General features: G+C 43.9%; 1 protein-coding gene across 3 annotated transcripts in view; it reads left to right on the top strand.

The window, feature by feature from the left end:
• The window catches only part of agrn (agrin), a 546,801-nt gene that overhangs the window by 40,995 nt on the left and 489,285 nt on the right, over nt 1-16,521 (top strand). Inside the window, exon 1 of one of the 3 annotated variants that reach the window (XM_072245171.1) lies at nt 6,105-6,156. The exons of the other annotated variants lie outside the window; for them this stretch is intronic. Coding sequence (XP_072101272.1) covers nt 6,135-6,156 — 22 coding nt within the window. The 5' untranslated portion in view covers nt 6,105-6,134. Of the gene's footprint in view, nt 1-6,104; nt 6,157-16,521 lie in introns of those variants that run through there. 3 annotated transcript variants of the gene reach the window in all.

Here is a 16,521-nt window from a genome sequence, read left to right as displayed (position 1 = left end):
TAAAGTGAATTCATCCATGTTATCAAATTGAATTGGTGGGCGAACAAGTGAAATGCCCCTGTTACTGATCACTGTCCAGAGAGATTTCCTGGAAATGTTCCAGGTCCATAGAACTCTGGTTAGACCACACTTGGAGTCTTGTGTTCAGTTCTGGTCACCTAGTTACAGGAACTTGTAGGAAGCTTTAGAGAGCATGCAGTGGAGATTTACCAGGATGCTGCCTGGATTAGAGAGCGTGACTTATGAGGGTAGGTTGAGTGAGCTCGGGCTTTTCTCTTTGGAGAGAAGGAGGGCAAGAGGTGACTTGATAGAATGGTATGAGATGATAAGGGGCATAGATAGAGTAGACAGCCAGAGACTTTTTCCCAGGGCAGGTATGAGTTTGTGTAACTGAATGTTTTATGTTTAGTACCAGGGTCAAGGATATGCTGCTGATATAAGACTACTGAACAGTCCCTTTGTATGATAAGATGGACTCTTGTCCTCATGATCTACTCATTACAGCCTTGCACCATATTGTCTGCCTGCACTGTACTTTCTCAGTAACTGTAACACTCCATTCTGCATTCTGTTACTGTTTTCTCCAGTCCTACCTCAATGCATTGATGTGGTGAAATGATTGATATGGTTGACATGCAGAACAAACCTTTTCACTCTACCTCAGTACATCAGACAATAATAAACCAATTTAGCAATTACTTATTTACCAAAATCTACTGTATGGGTGAGAATGAAACATTGAAAATAGAGGAGTAATGAATCTGGGGGAAGAAAGAGGTTCGAAGTTTCACTTATTAAAGTTTCCATGTAATATACAACTCTGAGATTTGTCATCTGCAAAAAGCCACAAAACAAAGAAAACCATGGAAGTTGTTCAAAAGAGAAACATCAAACCCACCCCCCGCACAAAAAAAACCCAGAAACAAAACACAACAAGGCTCAGAGCCTACCCTCTGGCAACAGCAAGCAATAGAACCCACTGGAATGTGCTTACTACAAATGAACAGGTCGAATATCATTCACAGTACAGATCTGTCAAAGCCATGTGCATGTTGGGAGCCCTCTTCCTTAAAATGGGATCTATGTTGCTGTAAAGAAAGTGGATGATTTGTCATTGGAGATCCTGTATCCACAGGTCAATGGGAAGAATTCCAGTCCGGTAACTCCTTCACTGAAGATCGATTACCCAGGGACTTCAAGAGTCAACGATTCATGAACTATTCTCTCCTGCTGAACTTCAAAGCACCCCACCGCACACGTTTGCATGTTGCAAACTCAAAGTGTAAAATTCCCAGGCCAGTCCAGAAGCATCAGCAAACTGTGAGGAGCCAGGGTATCTGCTTTTCAGAAACTAGTCAACTTCTTTGTTTTATTAGTTTGCAAGTGGGGATTGGAAGGAAACTTTATCTGGCTTGTGCAGAGTTTCCCATGGAGCCGGTTCTTCAGCTGAACAATTTGCAAGGGACCGGTTAGGCTGAACAACTTTTCCCCCACCTTCAACCATGATAGGACGGTTGAGAAGATGTATGGTATGTTGGCCTTCATTAGTCCAGGGATTGATTTTAGATATGAGGTAATGTTTCAGCTCTGTAAAACTCTGGTTAGACCGCACTTGAAGCATTGTGTTCAGATCTGGTCGCCTCATTATAGGAAGGACGTGGAAGCTTTGGAGAGGGTGCTGAGGAGATTTTCCAGGATGTGCTATGAGGAAAGATTGAGTGAGCTGGGACTTTTCTCTTTCGATCAAAGGAGGATGAGAGGCAACTTGTATAAAATGGTAAGAGGCATAGATAGGTAGACAGCCAGTGACTTTTTCCAAGAGTGGAAATGGCTAATATGCGAGGGCGTAATTTTAAGGTGATGTGCATTTTCCACCTCCTTCCCAAACTCAGTTCCCAATGTTGCTGACTATGCCAGGTCCTTGAGCTAAATACCTCCCTTCCTCAACCTCAGAGCCTCTGTCCTCCTTTTAGACCAGCAGGTTTCAATAGGTACATTTAATGTCAGAGCAATGTATACAATATACCTCCTGAAATTACTTCTCTTCGCAAACATCCACGAAAACAGAGTGCCCCAAAGAATGGATGACAGTTAAATGTTAGAACTGCAAATCCCACCCCAGCTCCCCCCTCCCACGTACAAGCAGCAGCAAGGCAATGAGCCCCCTCCCCCACCAGCAAAAAAAGCATCGGCGCTCCCCCCCCCCCCCCACGAGCACTCAAACGTGCAGCTTGACACAGACTTCCAGTACCCCAAAGTCTACTCGTTCACCTGGTAATTTGACACACCACAGGCTCTCTCTCTCCCTAAAAAGGGAAAAAGAGGTGTCCCCCTTTCACAGCGAGAGGGGAGACATAACAAGCAACTCGCTGATTTATGGTGTTAAAAGTCTGTTGCAGCGCAGCCAGCTCGCTGCTTTCGATCTTCTGTATCCCACAACGCACCAGGCGGCAGCACCGGCCTCGAGTCCGCCCACCTCCAGAGCCACGCAAATCCAGCACTCTGAGGGCACGCTCGTCCTCTATGCCGTGTCCTTGGCATATTGAATAGTGGCCAGTCTTGAGACCCCGAGAGCAGGTCCCATTCCCGCAAAGAACTAGGGGCTTTCAACCTTCTTTATGCCATGGACTCCTACCAATAACCAAGGGGTCTGTGGACCTCAGGTTGGGAACCCCTGTATTAGACCATTCTTAGAGCCTAATGCTTCTAGCTGCCCCGCCATGAGCCAGTAATGAATTTCATGCTCAAAAACATCAGTGTTTCCATCATGAAAACAGTGCACAAGTTATTAGCATCACAGAAGAGTTATCATGCACAAGGCTGCTCAGCACACCTAGCCTCTGGGGAAATGACAAAAGAAGCCACTGCAATGATCCTCTGGGGCTGAGTGGAACAAGCTGAGTGTGATCCCACTGGAGTGGAAAGAAAGCTATCAATCCTGCAGCCGCATGATTTCTGAGATAAAAACGGAAAATAATGAAAACACTCATAAGTCGGGCAGCATCTCTGTAGAGAGAAGTCAAGCTAATGCTTCTTTTCAGTGACCCTTCATTCAAAATACTTGAAGATTGAAAATAAACATTCTAATTCTCTACCCTATCTATGCCTATCATAATCTTATAAACTTAAGATGGAGAGGGATGCAACATTATAAGGGGTACAGATAGGGTAATTACAAGCAGGCTTTATTCACTGAGTAACACACACACAAAATGCTGGAGGAGCTCAGCAGTCCAGACAGCATCAATGGAAAAGAGTACCTGCTGAAGGATCTCAGCCCAAAATGTTGACTGCACTCTTTTCCATAGTTGCTGCCTGGCCTGCTGAGTTCCTCCAGCATTTTGTGTGCATTACTTGGATTTCCAGCATCTGCAGATTTTCTCTTGTTTGTTTTTTCACTGAGGTTCAGTGAGACCAGTACTAAAGGTCATGGGCTAAGGGTGAAAGGTGAAAAGTTTAAGGGGAACAGGAGGAGAAACTGCTTCACTCAGAGGATGGTGACAGTGTGGAACAAGCTGCCAGCGCAAAGTGGTTCATGAGAGCTTGATTTCAACATTTAAGAGAATTTTGGATAGGTACATGGATGGTAGGTGTTTGGAGGGCTGTGGTCTCAGTGCAGGTCGATGGGAGTAGGCAGGAAAAATGTTTCAGCATGGACTAGATAGACTGAAGGGCCTGTTTCTGAGCTGTACTTTTCTTTGACTCTGACTCTATCAGGTCTCCTGTCAGCCTCCAACTCTCTGAAGAAAATAGCCCTAATTTGTTCAATCTCTTCTTAAAGCCTGTGCCCTCTAGTCCAGCCAGTGTCCTCTTCTGCACCCTCTCTGAAGCCTCCAAATCCTTTCTACAACGGGGTGACCAGAACTGTGCACAATACTGTGTGTGGCCCTACAGAAGATAAAGATTAGTGTTATCTGTCACACAAGCATCACAATACATAGTGAAATGCATTATTTTTGCGTCAACGACCAACACGTTCCGAGGATGTGTTGGTGGCAGTCCTCGATTGTCACCACACTTCTGGCACCAAAGTACCATGCCTACAACTTACTAACCCTAACCCGTACATCTTTGGAATGTGGAAGAAACCTGCGCAGCCATGGGGAGAACCAGAAAACTCCTTGCAGACAACAGTGGAAACCGAATCCTGTCCAGTGATGGCTGGCAATGCACTAACCACCATGCCAGCATGTTGGCTAAAATGTTTTATAAGAAGTTAATGCTACAAAGTTCAGTGAAGTTTACATTGCTGCAATGTGACTTCCTGACTCTTGTACTCAACGTCGCAAACAACAAAAGCAAGCATGTTCTCATGTGCCTTCTTTACCTCCCTATCTACTTGCCTGGTCACGTCCGGGGAGCTTTGGATTTGTAAGGGAGCTGAAAGTTTTCTCGAGGAGGAACACAGGCCAAAGTTCAGACCACGCTTAATGGTGTGTACACCTGAGGAAAATGCAAAGCAGCATATAAAACTGGTATTCTATTATTGTTCAAGAAACAATAATAGTTTCACTGTCTCACTGACTCACTGTCTCACTATAAATAAATCTTACCCACCAGATTTTTTTGATTAAAGATAAAGATTAGCTTTATTTGTTATGATGTACATTGAAGCGTATAGTGAACTGCATCAGGGATGTGCAGGTTACACCCAACATACTCCTGCTACTGTGTAAACACCAGCACTTCTGATAGGCTGCTGACTTTGAAAACTTAATAAAGTATTGTATGGTTATTCTATGCTGAAAATGTAGACGATATAAGATTCTTTAGTTGTTCAAAGTTCAAAGTAAAATTTATTATCAGATTATATATATGTCACCACATCACCACATACAATCCTGAGATTCTTTTTCCTGCGGGCTTTCTCAGCAAATCTATAGAATAGTAACTGTAAACAGGATCGGTGAAAGAACAAGAGCATTGAAGACAACAAACTGTGGAAGTTCAAATATATATAAATAGTAAGAGCATGAAATAAAAGGATACAGAGTCCTTAAAGTGAGATCATTGGTTGTGGAAACATCTCAATGGATGAGTGAAGTTATCCCTTTTTGTTCAAGAGCCTGATGGTTGAGGGGTAGTAACTGTTCTTGAACCTGGTGGTGTGAGCCCTGAGGCTGTTGTACCTTCTACCTGATGGCAGCAGGAAGGAGGGAACATGGCCTGGGTGGTGGGTCTTTGATGGTGGGTGCTACTTTTCTGTGACAGCGTTTTATGTAGATGGTTGGGAGGACTTCCCCCATGATGTACTGGGCCAAATCCACTGTCGTTTGTAGGATTTTCCATTCAAAGGCATTGGTGTTCCCATACCAGGCCGTGATACAGCCAGTCAATACACTCTCCACTACACATCTATAGAAGTCACATGTACATTGAAATATCGAAACATAAGGTGAAAGTAAATTTCACCTTGCGTTGGTTGTCACTGCAAAGCCTCATTTGTAACAGTGACCAATGAAGTCTGAGGATGTGGTGGGGGAGCATGCCCACAACCCTGATCAATATGTCTTTTTGGAATGTGGGAAGAAACCGCATCACCTGGAGGAAACACACACAGTCACGGGGGGCGGAGGGGGGAGGGGAAATCGTACAAATTTCTTACAGACAGCAGCCGCAGTTGAACCTGATCTTAATGCTGGTGCTGTAGAGTGTAGCACAGCTACAAAGCTACTGTCCTGCAATTCTTTACTCCCTGTATATTTTGGTGTTGAGAAACCCAGCTGGCAATTAGAAGTGGCAGGTTTTGTACAGAGCTCAACATCTGTGGCAGTGAAGGTTTTAAAAGCTGCTGTCAGAGATTGTGGAGCAACACCATTGTAAGATATGTGGAATGAAATGTTTGACATTCCAGAGAAGCCTTGGCACTCTGACCGAGGTTTCAGGCATCAGTTAACTGAAGGAGACGGCCCAGCACTGAACTGATTCACAACCGATCGACTCACTTTCAAGGACTCTATAAATAATGTTCCCAATATTATTTATTACTTATTTATCTATTATTGTTTTGCTTGTCTTTTATTATTTGCACAGTTTGTTGTCTTTCTCACCTCGGCTGAATGTCTGTCTTTGTATGTAGTTTTTCATTGATTCTATTGTGTGTCTTTGTACTTACTGCGAATGCCCACAAGAAAATGCATCTCAAAGTTGCATATGGTGATCTGTCTGTACTTTGATAATAGATTTACTTTGAAGCACAACCTTTTTCAGATTAGCTCAAAAATCCTGCTTCAATATGTTTGAAATTTAGAAAATGAGACAGTAAAATATGGAAATAGTTGTGGAGTCTGAATGCAATCATAAAGAATTATGGTAAAAGCAAAGGTAGCTAATGTACAGATATGGAATGAAATGTGCATTAATGCACAAATACCAGCATGTACAGTATTTACAGTGTAAACAGCCTTATAAAAAGTGGTGCAAAGTGCTGATGAAGGGTCTTGGTCCGAAACGTCGACTGTCTATATTCCTTGCCAAAGATGCAGCCTGACCTGCTGAGTTCCCCCAGTGTTTTGTGTGTGTTGCTCTGTTTTTCCAGCTTCTGCAGAATCCCTTGTGTTTACAGTGCACTGCAGTAACTGAAGTAATACACAGAGTGGTGGGGTGGGAGATAGGGCTGGCTAACTAGAATGGTTGATCAGATTAACTGCCTGTGGGGAGGCACTTTTAAAATAGTGTGCAGTTTTTGTTTTAATAGCCCTACAGCACTTTCCAGAGGGAGATTTTGGAGAAGGCTGTTTGCTGGGTGGGTAGTGTCCACAATGATTTTGCCTGCTTCTTTGGCCTGGACACATACAGTGATGGTAGACTGCAGCCAATGACCTTTTCTACTGACCTGACAGCTCGCTGTAGTTTTTGTCTGTTGTGAGAGGATTCTGCGCCGGTAATGGCTTATAAAACCCGAAGACCATAAGACATAGTAGAAGTTTTGGGCAATTCAGCCCATTGAGTCTGCTCTGCCAGTCTATCGTGGCTGATTTGTTATTCCTCTCAACCCTATTCTCCTACCGCCTCCTCAAAACCTTTAATATCCCTAATAGAGAATCTATCAATGTCCACTTTAAATATACTCAATCACTTGCCCTCCACAGCCATCCATGGAATAGAATTCCACAGATTCACTTCCATTTGGTTAAAGAAATTCTTCCTCATCTCTGTTCTAAATCAACGCCCCGTTAATATGAGGCTCTGCCTTTTGGTCCTAGACTCACCTATTATACAGAGCAGCCTCTGCACCTCCACTCTAGTTAGGCCTCTGAGTAATGTGAGGATGCTCTTTATGTTCAGGTATGTCTATACAGGAACACCCTCAAATAGCAAGAAATCTTAACGATTTTTGTTTCAAGCTCCTTCAACAGGGAGGTGTTGAACTGTACACAAATCTTGTCCCTCACCAATGAAGGCTACATCCACCGTTTCTCTAATCACTGAGGCAGCGATTAAATGCTGTCACATCCTTGGCAACCAGAATTATTTCAACAACACTCCTACCTCTCCCTTTCACTTTCCCAACTATTCAAACACGAGAGACAGAAACAAAAGGAGACCTTGTTGGAATAAATAGTCGTGCCTTTGATAGTTTTAAGGCCAGTCTCTTAGGATTCCACAATTAGCAGTGGGAATATGCAAAGGTTCCACCAGTGTTTTGTAAACGGGGCACGTCTTCAACTTTGCCGCTGCTTTACTGCACGTTCTGCAGTTCCAAAGCATTCAAATGGCCACATATTCCCTCTCTCAAATCTTTGGATGGCGAGGTGGTGATACGTCTCTCCAAAAGGAGGTGCAAGGCATTCTTTCCCTCCACTAGCCTGCAGGTCACCCTTGGGCAAGGTGTAGCACCCCAGATCAGGGTGACGTGAAGCCATGGATGCAGGTGGTGGATGGTCGTGCGAGCAGCTGGTGCATATCGCAAGTCCTGATTACCAGACAGTCTCTGAAGAGTATTGATAGTGGTTGGGGGGGGTCACCCATCTCGTAAGGGCACTGCTGAAATACTAGCTGAAAGAGTAGGCATGCCTTATTAGTACACTGAACATGGTACTAATGGGTGCGCACTGTTGGTACAGATGAGAACATAGTGTAAAGTAGAACAGCTTCTACCCCGTTGTTATCAAACTCTTGAACAGACATCTTGTATGGTAAGATGGACTCTTCCCCTCACAATCTACGTCGTTATGATCTTGCCCTTTTATTGTTTTATTGTTTAGTGTTGGTGCATGGCCTAGTGGTTAAGGCATTGGTCTAGTGATCTGAAGGTCGGTAGTTCGAGCCTCAGCTGAGGCAGCGTGTTGTGTCCTCGAGCAAAGCACTTAACCACACATGGCTCTGCGATGACACCGGTGCCAAGCTGTATCGGCCCTAGTGCCCTTCCCTCGGACAACATCGGTGGCATGGAGAGGGGAGACTTGCAGCGTGTGAACTGCTGGTCTTCCATACAACCTTGCCCAGGCCTGCGCCCTGGAAACCTTACAAGGCACAAATCCATGGTCTCACGAGACTCACGGATGCCTAAATTAAAATTGTTTACCTGCACTGCACTTTCTCCAGCTGTTATACTTCATTCAAAATTCAAGTTTCAAGTTTAAGTCACGGAGCGTGCTGGCAATATGTGGAAGAAAGATAGACTCATAGACCCTGATATAGAGATGGCGATGAGAGTTTATTCATAATAGTTCCAAAAGAACACCAGTCGCTTGGCCGAGCAATGCTGGGGGAAGTAACATGCTCAAAACTAAGACCCAGCAATGAGCAGTAATCGAGCCTCTGCTTAATGCAGAATCCCTAGGCCTATCAAAATAAACTTAACAAGCTTAAGCAGAAAGCACCAGGAGACCATATTACGAAGAGAGAGTTGCTCGAGGAAAACTCTAAACAATTATTAAAAGGCTGTCATTAAATGACAATTAACCAATTCAGATGCTCTGAAAACCTCAGAGCCCAATGCTCTCCGGCGATTCACACAGGCTTGAAGAACTCATTATACCGTACTAGTTGGTGCCCAATGTTGATATAGATGTAGAACATCTTAGAATTTTAAGTCAGCTTTTTTATCGGAATCTTGAACAGACATCTTATACAATAAATTGGACTCTTCCCCTCACAATATACCTCATTATGATCCTGCCCTTTTATTGTAGAACTGCACTGCACTTTCTCTGTAGCTGTTACGCTTTATTTAAGATACAAGCTTATTTATCACATGTACATCAAAAATTGCAGTGAAACTGAGGGCCTGTTCTCTGAAGTAGGTGTGAAGAAATACCATTGTGGTATAGCACAAGAAGGCAATGGACTTATCCCTGACATCCTGGCCAGTAATTACACCTCAGACCTATCTTCAAAGAAAATTTATCTTCTCGTTAAATCTGGAGCAATAGACACAAATCGCTGGAGGATCTCAGCGAGTCAGGCAGCATATGTGGAGGGAAATGAACAGTGTTCAGATTTTAAAAAGTTGGCAGTACGTTTATTATTAGAGTATGTATCCCACATACAACCTTGAGATCCTCCTTCCCCTCGTCACTCCCACCTTTGTATTTTGGCATCTTCCCCCTTTCTTTCCAGTCCTGATGAAGGGTCTTGGTCTGAAATGTCGACTATTTATTCATTTCCATGGATGCTGCCTGACCTGGTGAGTTCCTCCAGCATTTTGTGTGTTACTCGGGAAGACTTATGAGAGATACCTGCAGAGAAGAACTGTTGCTTGCAAGAACATCTCACCAGTGTTTGCAAAGACTGGGAAAATTCCCTGGTCAATAGAGTGTCTGTCGGTACCAAAATTGTATGTTCACTTAAAGAGGAACCTATTGAGTATTGAAATACCTAGATAGAGTGAATGTTTTCCATAGTGGAGGAGACTAGGACCAGAGACTACAGCCTCGGAATAGAGGGACATTCATTTAGAAAAGAGGGGAGGAAGAATTTCTTTAGCCATAGTGAATATGTGGTTTTCATCTCCCAGTTACTGTTGTCCCACCCTACCACGTCAGGGCAAGAACACAAGCAAATCCCACTGAGGTTTAACCAAAGCCGCGGACTAGACCTGGTGCTTTGGTCCATTTGCCTTTGCGTGAGCAGCTTATTTAGAGCTGCCATTCCCACAGAGGGCACAGCTGTGAAATTAATGGTCTATGTTTTGGAATGTAAACAGTATCTATAGATGAAAAGCAGGCTGGATCTATTATTTTTCATTCCTGACAGGGAGGAAATTACTTATTTAAAATATCACATGATTGATTTGAACCCTGGACTCTTCAGGAAAACCTACTCCTTTGACCGAGCCTTTGGACAACTAGTCTCCCTTTAGACAGCCTGTGCTCTGCTACTATGAAAAGTAGCATATTGTATGGTACCTCAAAGGTGATCTGTAAACTCAGGTTCACATACTTGAAAGATTGGAGTGTCCGGTACATGCACCTAAACCTGAATTTACAAGGAGGGAGACGCGCGCATACGCGCGCGCGCGCACACACACACACACACACACACACACACACACACACACACACACACACAATGCTGGAGGAACTCAGCTGGTCAGGCAGCATCTATGCAGGGAAATGAACAGTCGATGCCTTGGAAACACACACAAAATGCTGGAGGAACACAGCAGCATCTACGGAGGGGAGATTGGAGAGGAAGGGGGTGAAGCAAGAATAAGAAGGTGGGGGAGGGGAAGGAGTACAAGCTGACAGGTGATAGGTGAGACCAGGATGAGGGGAAGGGGGCATGACGTAAGAAGCTGGGAGGTGATAGGTGGAAAAGGTAAAGGGCTGAAGAAGAAGGAATCTGATGGAGGAGAGCCAAGACCTTTCACCAGGGCTCACATCATGTCTGCCATGTCATATTTTCTAGCGCTCCTTTCTGGTCAAGATGGTGTCCAGCTGCAGTGTCCATCAAGGTCAAGGCTCATACTTGGATGTTTTTTCAGATTTATAGGGATGGTATAGGAGATAGCACAGGGAGTTAGGGGATATCTTGAGTTCAGGTACAGGGATGGGGGGAGTTTGAGCTCAAGGTTAATAACCAAAGAGCCATGGACAGGAGCCAATGGTGTGCAATTGGAGGCCAGCAATCACTGTGGATGGATGTCAGAGTTGTAAGCACTGAAGATGAAAACTAGTGATCCCCATGTCCGAGCGGACGATTTCCCTCCACGCCTTTCTGACACAGTGCGGAACCGCGTACGAGGCAAGTTACAGCAGTGGTTTGCCATTGCCTTCTGCCGGGAGAGTTTCCAAAGAGATCACCAGCTCGTAACCCAGCACGGACAGAAAGAACTCGGGACCTTTTGTCCTGAAGTCCGGCACTGATGCCACTACGCCACCAGCCAGGTCGCATGAATTATGACCCCCTTGTATCAGCTATTTCTGCCCTGGGAAAAAGTAGCACTTGTCAACGTGCACACCTCTATCAAGTCGCCTTTCATCATCCTTCTAGCCAAGGAGAAAAGCCCTAGGTTGCTCAACCTTTCCTTATAAGACATGCTCTCTAATCCAGACAGCATCTTGGTAAATCTCCTCTGCGCCCTCTCTAAAGCTTCCGTGTCCTTCCAATAATAAGATGACCAGAACAGAACGCAGTACTTCTCGTGTGGTCTATGTGTGGTTTGTGTTTAGCCAGAGGCTACTCACAAGGCACAACATCAGAATAGAAGGACGTCCCTTGTATTGAAGCAGCAGGCCAGTGAATGCCTGGGAATGGCTAGTGGATGGGAGCCATACAAAAAGGTGAACTTGACTTGTCTGGTTATCTCAGATGGGCTGACAATGAGGTAGATCGGAATTCCTATCCTGTGCCCAATGTATTCACACAGTTACAAAGAAGGCTGTATTTCATTAAGAGTTTCAGGAGATTAGGTGAGACTCTTCAATCCTCAGGCTCCTTAACCAGTGTGGATAACTTTGCTCATCTCAACTCCCTGAACTGATTCCACAACCTATAGACTCACTTACCAGGACTCTACAACTCATGTTCTCAGTATTAGTATTTCAATTTGCACAATTTGTCTTTTGCACCTTGTTTGCCGGTCTTTGCTTATGTGAGTTTTAGATAAATTCTGTTGTATTTCTTTATCTCCCTGTAAGTGGCTGCAAGAAAATTAATCTCCGGGTAGTGCATGGTGACATATACCTAATTTGATAATAAGTTAACTTTGAGTTTGAAGACTGGGAAATATGAGGGTAGGACCAGAAAAAGCTGCAAAGAGCTGTAAAGTCAGACATCTCCATCACTAGCCTCCCCCAGCATCGAGGACATCTTCTAAAGGATGCTGCCTCAGAGAGACAGCATCCTTTGTTAAGGACCCTCATCACCCAGTACATGCCCTCTTCTGGTTGCTACCATCAGGGAGATGTTACCAGAGCCTAAAGACACACACTCAACATCTTAGGAATAACTTATTGCTCTCTGCCAGCAGATTTCTGGACAGGAAATGAGCCCATGAACACTCCCTCACTCTTTGATCCCTTTTCCACTACTTATATATTTTATTTTCTTTATTTAGAGATACAGTGCAGAGTTGCACCATCCAGCAACCCATCTATTTAACCGCAGCCTAATCAAAGGGCAGTTTAGCTTTATTTTACTGAGATACAGCGTGGAACAGGCCTTTCCGGCCCTTCGAGCCATGCCGCTCAGCAATCCCCGATTTAACTCTAGCCTAATCACTGGACAACGTAGAATGACCAATTAAACCTACTGACCCATACGTCTTTGAACTGCGGAGGTAACTGGAGCAACTGGAGGAAACCCATGCGCTCTATGGAAGGACGTACAAACTTCTTACAGCTTGGAATTGAACTCTGAACTCCCAAGCTCAGAACCGCAATACCTTTTTTTTTAATTTAAATTTTATTTTTATTTGGATAAGGAATTCACAAATATCATGTACTTTTTTCACACATATAACCTTTTCCATTTTTTTATATGTATAAAACTATAATTATTTATACATTCTTAAGTACACATTGAGATGATATAAAAGGAAATTAGACATGTAAATAGATAATTATGTACTGTGGTAATTCTAATCTATTAGGCTAAGTAATGGTATTAATTGTTAAGAAAAATAGTAATAGTAGTTTCCATATAACTCTTCTGGACCATTTCCACTGGTCCAAAATGTTGTATATAAGCCTATGTATCAACCATTGTAGGTGTTTATATCCTAATTTGTTCATGCTTGCTGCTGCCCGCAGACATAATTATCCAATCCCTATGTACTTACTTACTTAATTTTTTCATTTTTTATCCCTTTCCCAAATCTTTCCCTTTACTTGTGTTAATTAGAACCACAATACCATATTTTTTATATTTCTTGTTGTAACTTGTAGTATTTTCATGCACTGCACTGTACTGCTGTCACAAAGCAACAAATTTCATGACATGTGTAGGGCTGATAAACCTGATTCTGAAGCAGCCGCTTGGATCAGGGTAAGAAATTATTGGAATGGTCATGGTGAACACCGCGCCCCCCCCCCCCCCACCCCGCCCCACCAGTAGGCTCCATTCGGTAGGAAAAATGGCTCTGGAAGGTCGAAGCAGCGAGGTTTATCTGAGAGGAACAGTTGCCTCTTAAAGCTACAAAGGCAGTCGTTCGGCAAATGTGGAGAGATCCCCTCCCCCTCCGCAGAAACATTGGAAGGATCAGTTGCGATATGATCTGCATGTTGATGAGCGTTGGAAAGGTGGAGGCACAGCACTGAAAGTCCTTTTATTTTGTCCTCCCTCCTGCCTCAGCAGCCCCACCCCCCTCCTTGTCCTCTCACCCTTCCATCTTTCGCCCCTGTTCAGCAGAGATAAATCACTGTTGCCAACGTAATCGGTGTCTTAAATTCTTCATATAATTTGAGACAAGCCAGCACTTGACTGTGGCAAACCTGCAATTTGCTTTGATTTTGGGCGGGATAGGAGAACCAGCTTTCTTGAAGCCGCTAAAGTCTGCAGACCTCATTCAAATATTTATCACAAATGCAACAAATGTGCATTCCTCGCGAGCAGTCATCTGAATGAATTCCTGTTCAGCTTCCGAGAAGTTACGTGCAGAGCCGTCTTCACAATCACGTTTATTATCAGTGATATATATTGTTTTGTGGCAGCAGTACAGTGCAGACATTAAAATATTAAGTTACAATAAAAAATGCATAGCGCAAAAGAGAGTGAGGTATCATTCAGCAATCTGAAGTCTGACTCTCCAGTGTGTAATTAGAGGTTTTTGTTAGAACATAGAACATTACAGCACAGTACAGGCCCTTCGGCCCCTGATAGCTTGCATAGTCCAAGGCCAATCTAACTTTTCCCTCTGACATTGCCTTCTATTTATCTAACATCCACGTGTCTCTTAAACGTCTCTAATGTATCTGCCTCTACCATCTCCCCAAGCAGTACGTTGCACGTACCCACTGCTCTCCACATTAAACAAAACCTTACCTCTGACATCTCCCCGCAGCACTTTCCTCCAACCACCTTAAAATTATGCCCCCTCAAAGCCCTGGGAAAGCGTGTCTGGCCGTCCACTCTATCTATGCCTCTTATCATTCTGTACTCCTTTATCGAGTCACCTCTTTTCCTCCTTCACTCTAAAGAGAAACACCCTAGCTCACTCAACTTATCAAACTATTAATAAATAAATAAATTTTAATGTTAATTTCATAGAACGGAGGACATAGAGCTTAGAACAGTATAGCACAATACAGGCCCTTTGACCCACGATGTGCTGTCCTTTCAACCTATCCCAAGATCAACCTGATCCTTCCATCCTACATAGCCCCCCATTTCTCTTTCATCTGTGTACCTATCTTCAGAGGCTCTTGTGCCTAATGTATCTGTCTCAACAAAAAACCCTGGTTGGACTTTCCACACATCCATCACTCATCTCTGACATTCCCTCTGTACTTTTTCCAATCGCCTTAAAATAATGCCCCCTCAAAGGTCAAAGTAAATTTATTATCAACGTACATATGCATAGAATATAGAAATTTACAGCACATTACAGGCCCTTCGGTCCACGATGTTGTGCCAACCATGTAACTTACTTTAGAGACTGCCTAGAATTTCCCTAGCACATAGCCCCCTATTTTGCTAAGCTCCATGTACCTATCTAAGAGGCTCTTAAAAGACCCTATTGTATCTGCTTCCACCACCACCGCCGCTGGCATTCCATGCACCCACCACTCTCTGTGTGGAAAACTTACACCTGACATCCCCTCTGTACCTATATCAGGCAGTCACGATAGATGCAAAGAAACACAATAGAATCAATGACAAACTACACACAAACAAAAACAGATGAACAACCAACATGCAAAAATGCAAGAAATTGTGCAAATACAGAAAGAAAAACAAAATAATAATAAATAAATAATAATATCAGGAACACAAGTTGTAAAGTTCTTGTGAGTGAGTCTGTAACTTGTGGAATCAGTTCAGAGTTGAGGTGAGTGAAGTTGTCGATGTCAGTTTAGGAGCCTGATGGCTGAGGGTAATAACCATTACTAAACCTGGTGGTGTGGGATGTGAGGCTTCTGTACCTCCTTCCCGATGGCAGCAGTGAGAAGAGAACGTGGGTTGGATGGAGGGTGTACTGATGATGGATGCCACCTGTCTCCTTGTAAATGTGCTCAATGGTGTGGAGGGCTTTACCTGTGATGGATTTGGCACTACTTTTTGTAGGCTTTTCTGTTTAAGGGCATGGAATTTCCATATCAGGCCATGATACTCTCCACCGCAGTTTTATAGAGGTTTATCAAATGTTTTAGATGACATACTGAATCTTTGCAAACCCCTAAGGAAGTAGATGCGTTGCTGTGATTTCTTTGTATTAGTGTTCTCTTTGTATTCAGTGCTATGCCTGTGTGAGGTTGTAGTCCAAAACGTAATCACTAAACTCTTGCTGCTGTCAATCCCCATTAATTCTATGCATAAATGTCACCTAGCTATTTTTCCTGAAGATTGCTGATGGTCACTTACACAGTGAGTGGTTGTTATCTGCAAGGTGCTGCCAGAGGAGGTGGTAGGATCAGATGTAATTACATATAATGTTATGGGCAATCTGAGTCAGGCACAGGAAGATGACAGGCAGCAAGGCTTAACGGGTGGCGCATTAGTGCGGCAGGTAGCGTAACGTTATTACAGCGCCATCGACCCAGGTTCGTTTCCGCTGCTGCCCCTAAGAAGTTTGTTCGGTCTCCCCGTAACTGCGTGGATTTCTTCCAGGTGCTCTGGTTTCTCCCGACATCCAAAGACGTCCAGGTTAATATGACAATTGGCCACATGGGTGTAATTGGGCGGTATGGGCTCGATCGCCGCAATAGGCCTGCTGTATCTAAAAATAAATTAAAGTCACGGTGCTGGCAAATGGAATTAGTTTTGCAGGTTAGCATGAACGTGATGGGCCAAAGGGCCTGTATATGCTGTAGAACCGATTTTATCGTACCTGCTGGCCACACCACAGCTTGAGGCCTTTGTCGTAGGGAGGAGAAGGCCTGAAGACACAGTGTTGCCCATTTGCTGCTGTCCAGG

Source organism: Mobula birostris, chromosome 27 (assembly GCF_030028105.1).
Source record: "Mobula birostris isolate sMobBir1 chromosome 27, sMobBir1.hap1, whole genome shotgun sequence".
NCBI lineage: Eukaryota > Metazoa > Chordata > Chondrichthyes > Myliobatiformes > Myliobatidae > Mobula > Mobula birostris.
The sequence above is the reverse complement of the archived record's forward strand: the minus strand, read 5'-3'. Positions and strand labels throughout refer to the sequence as shown.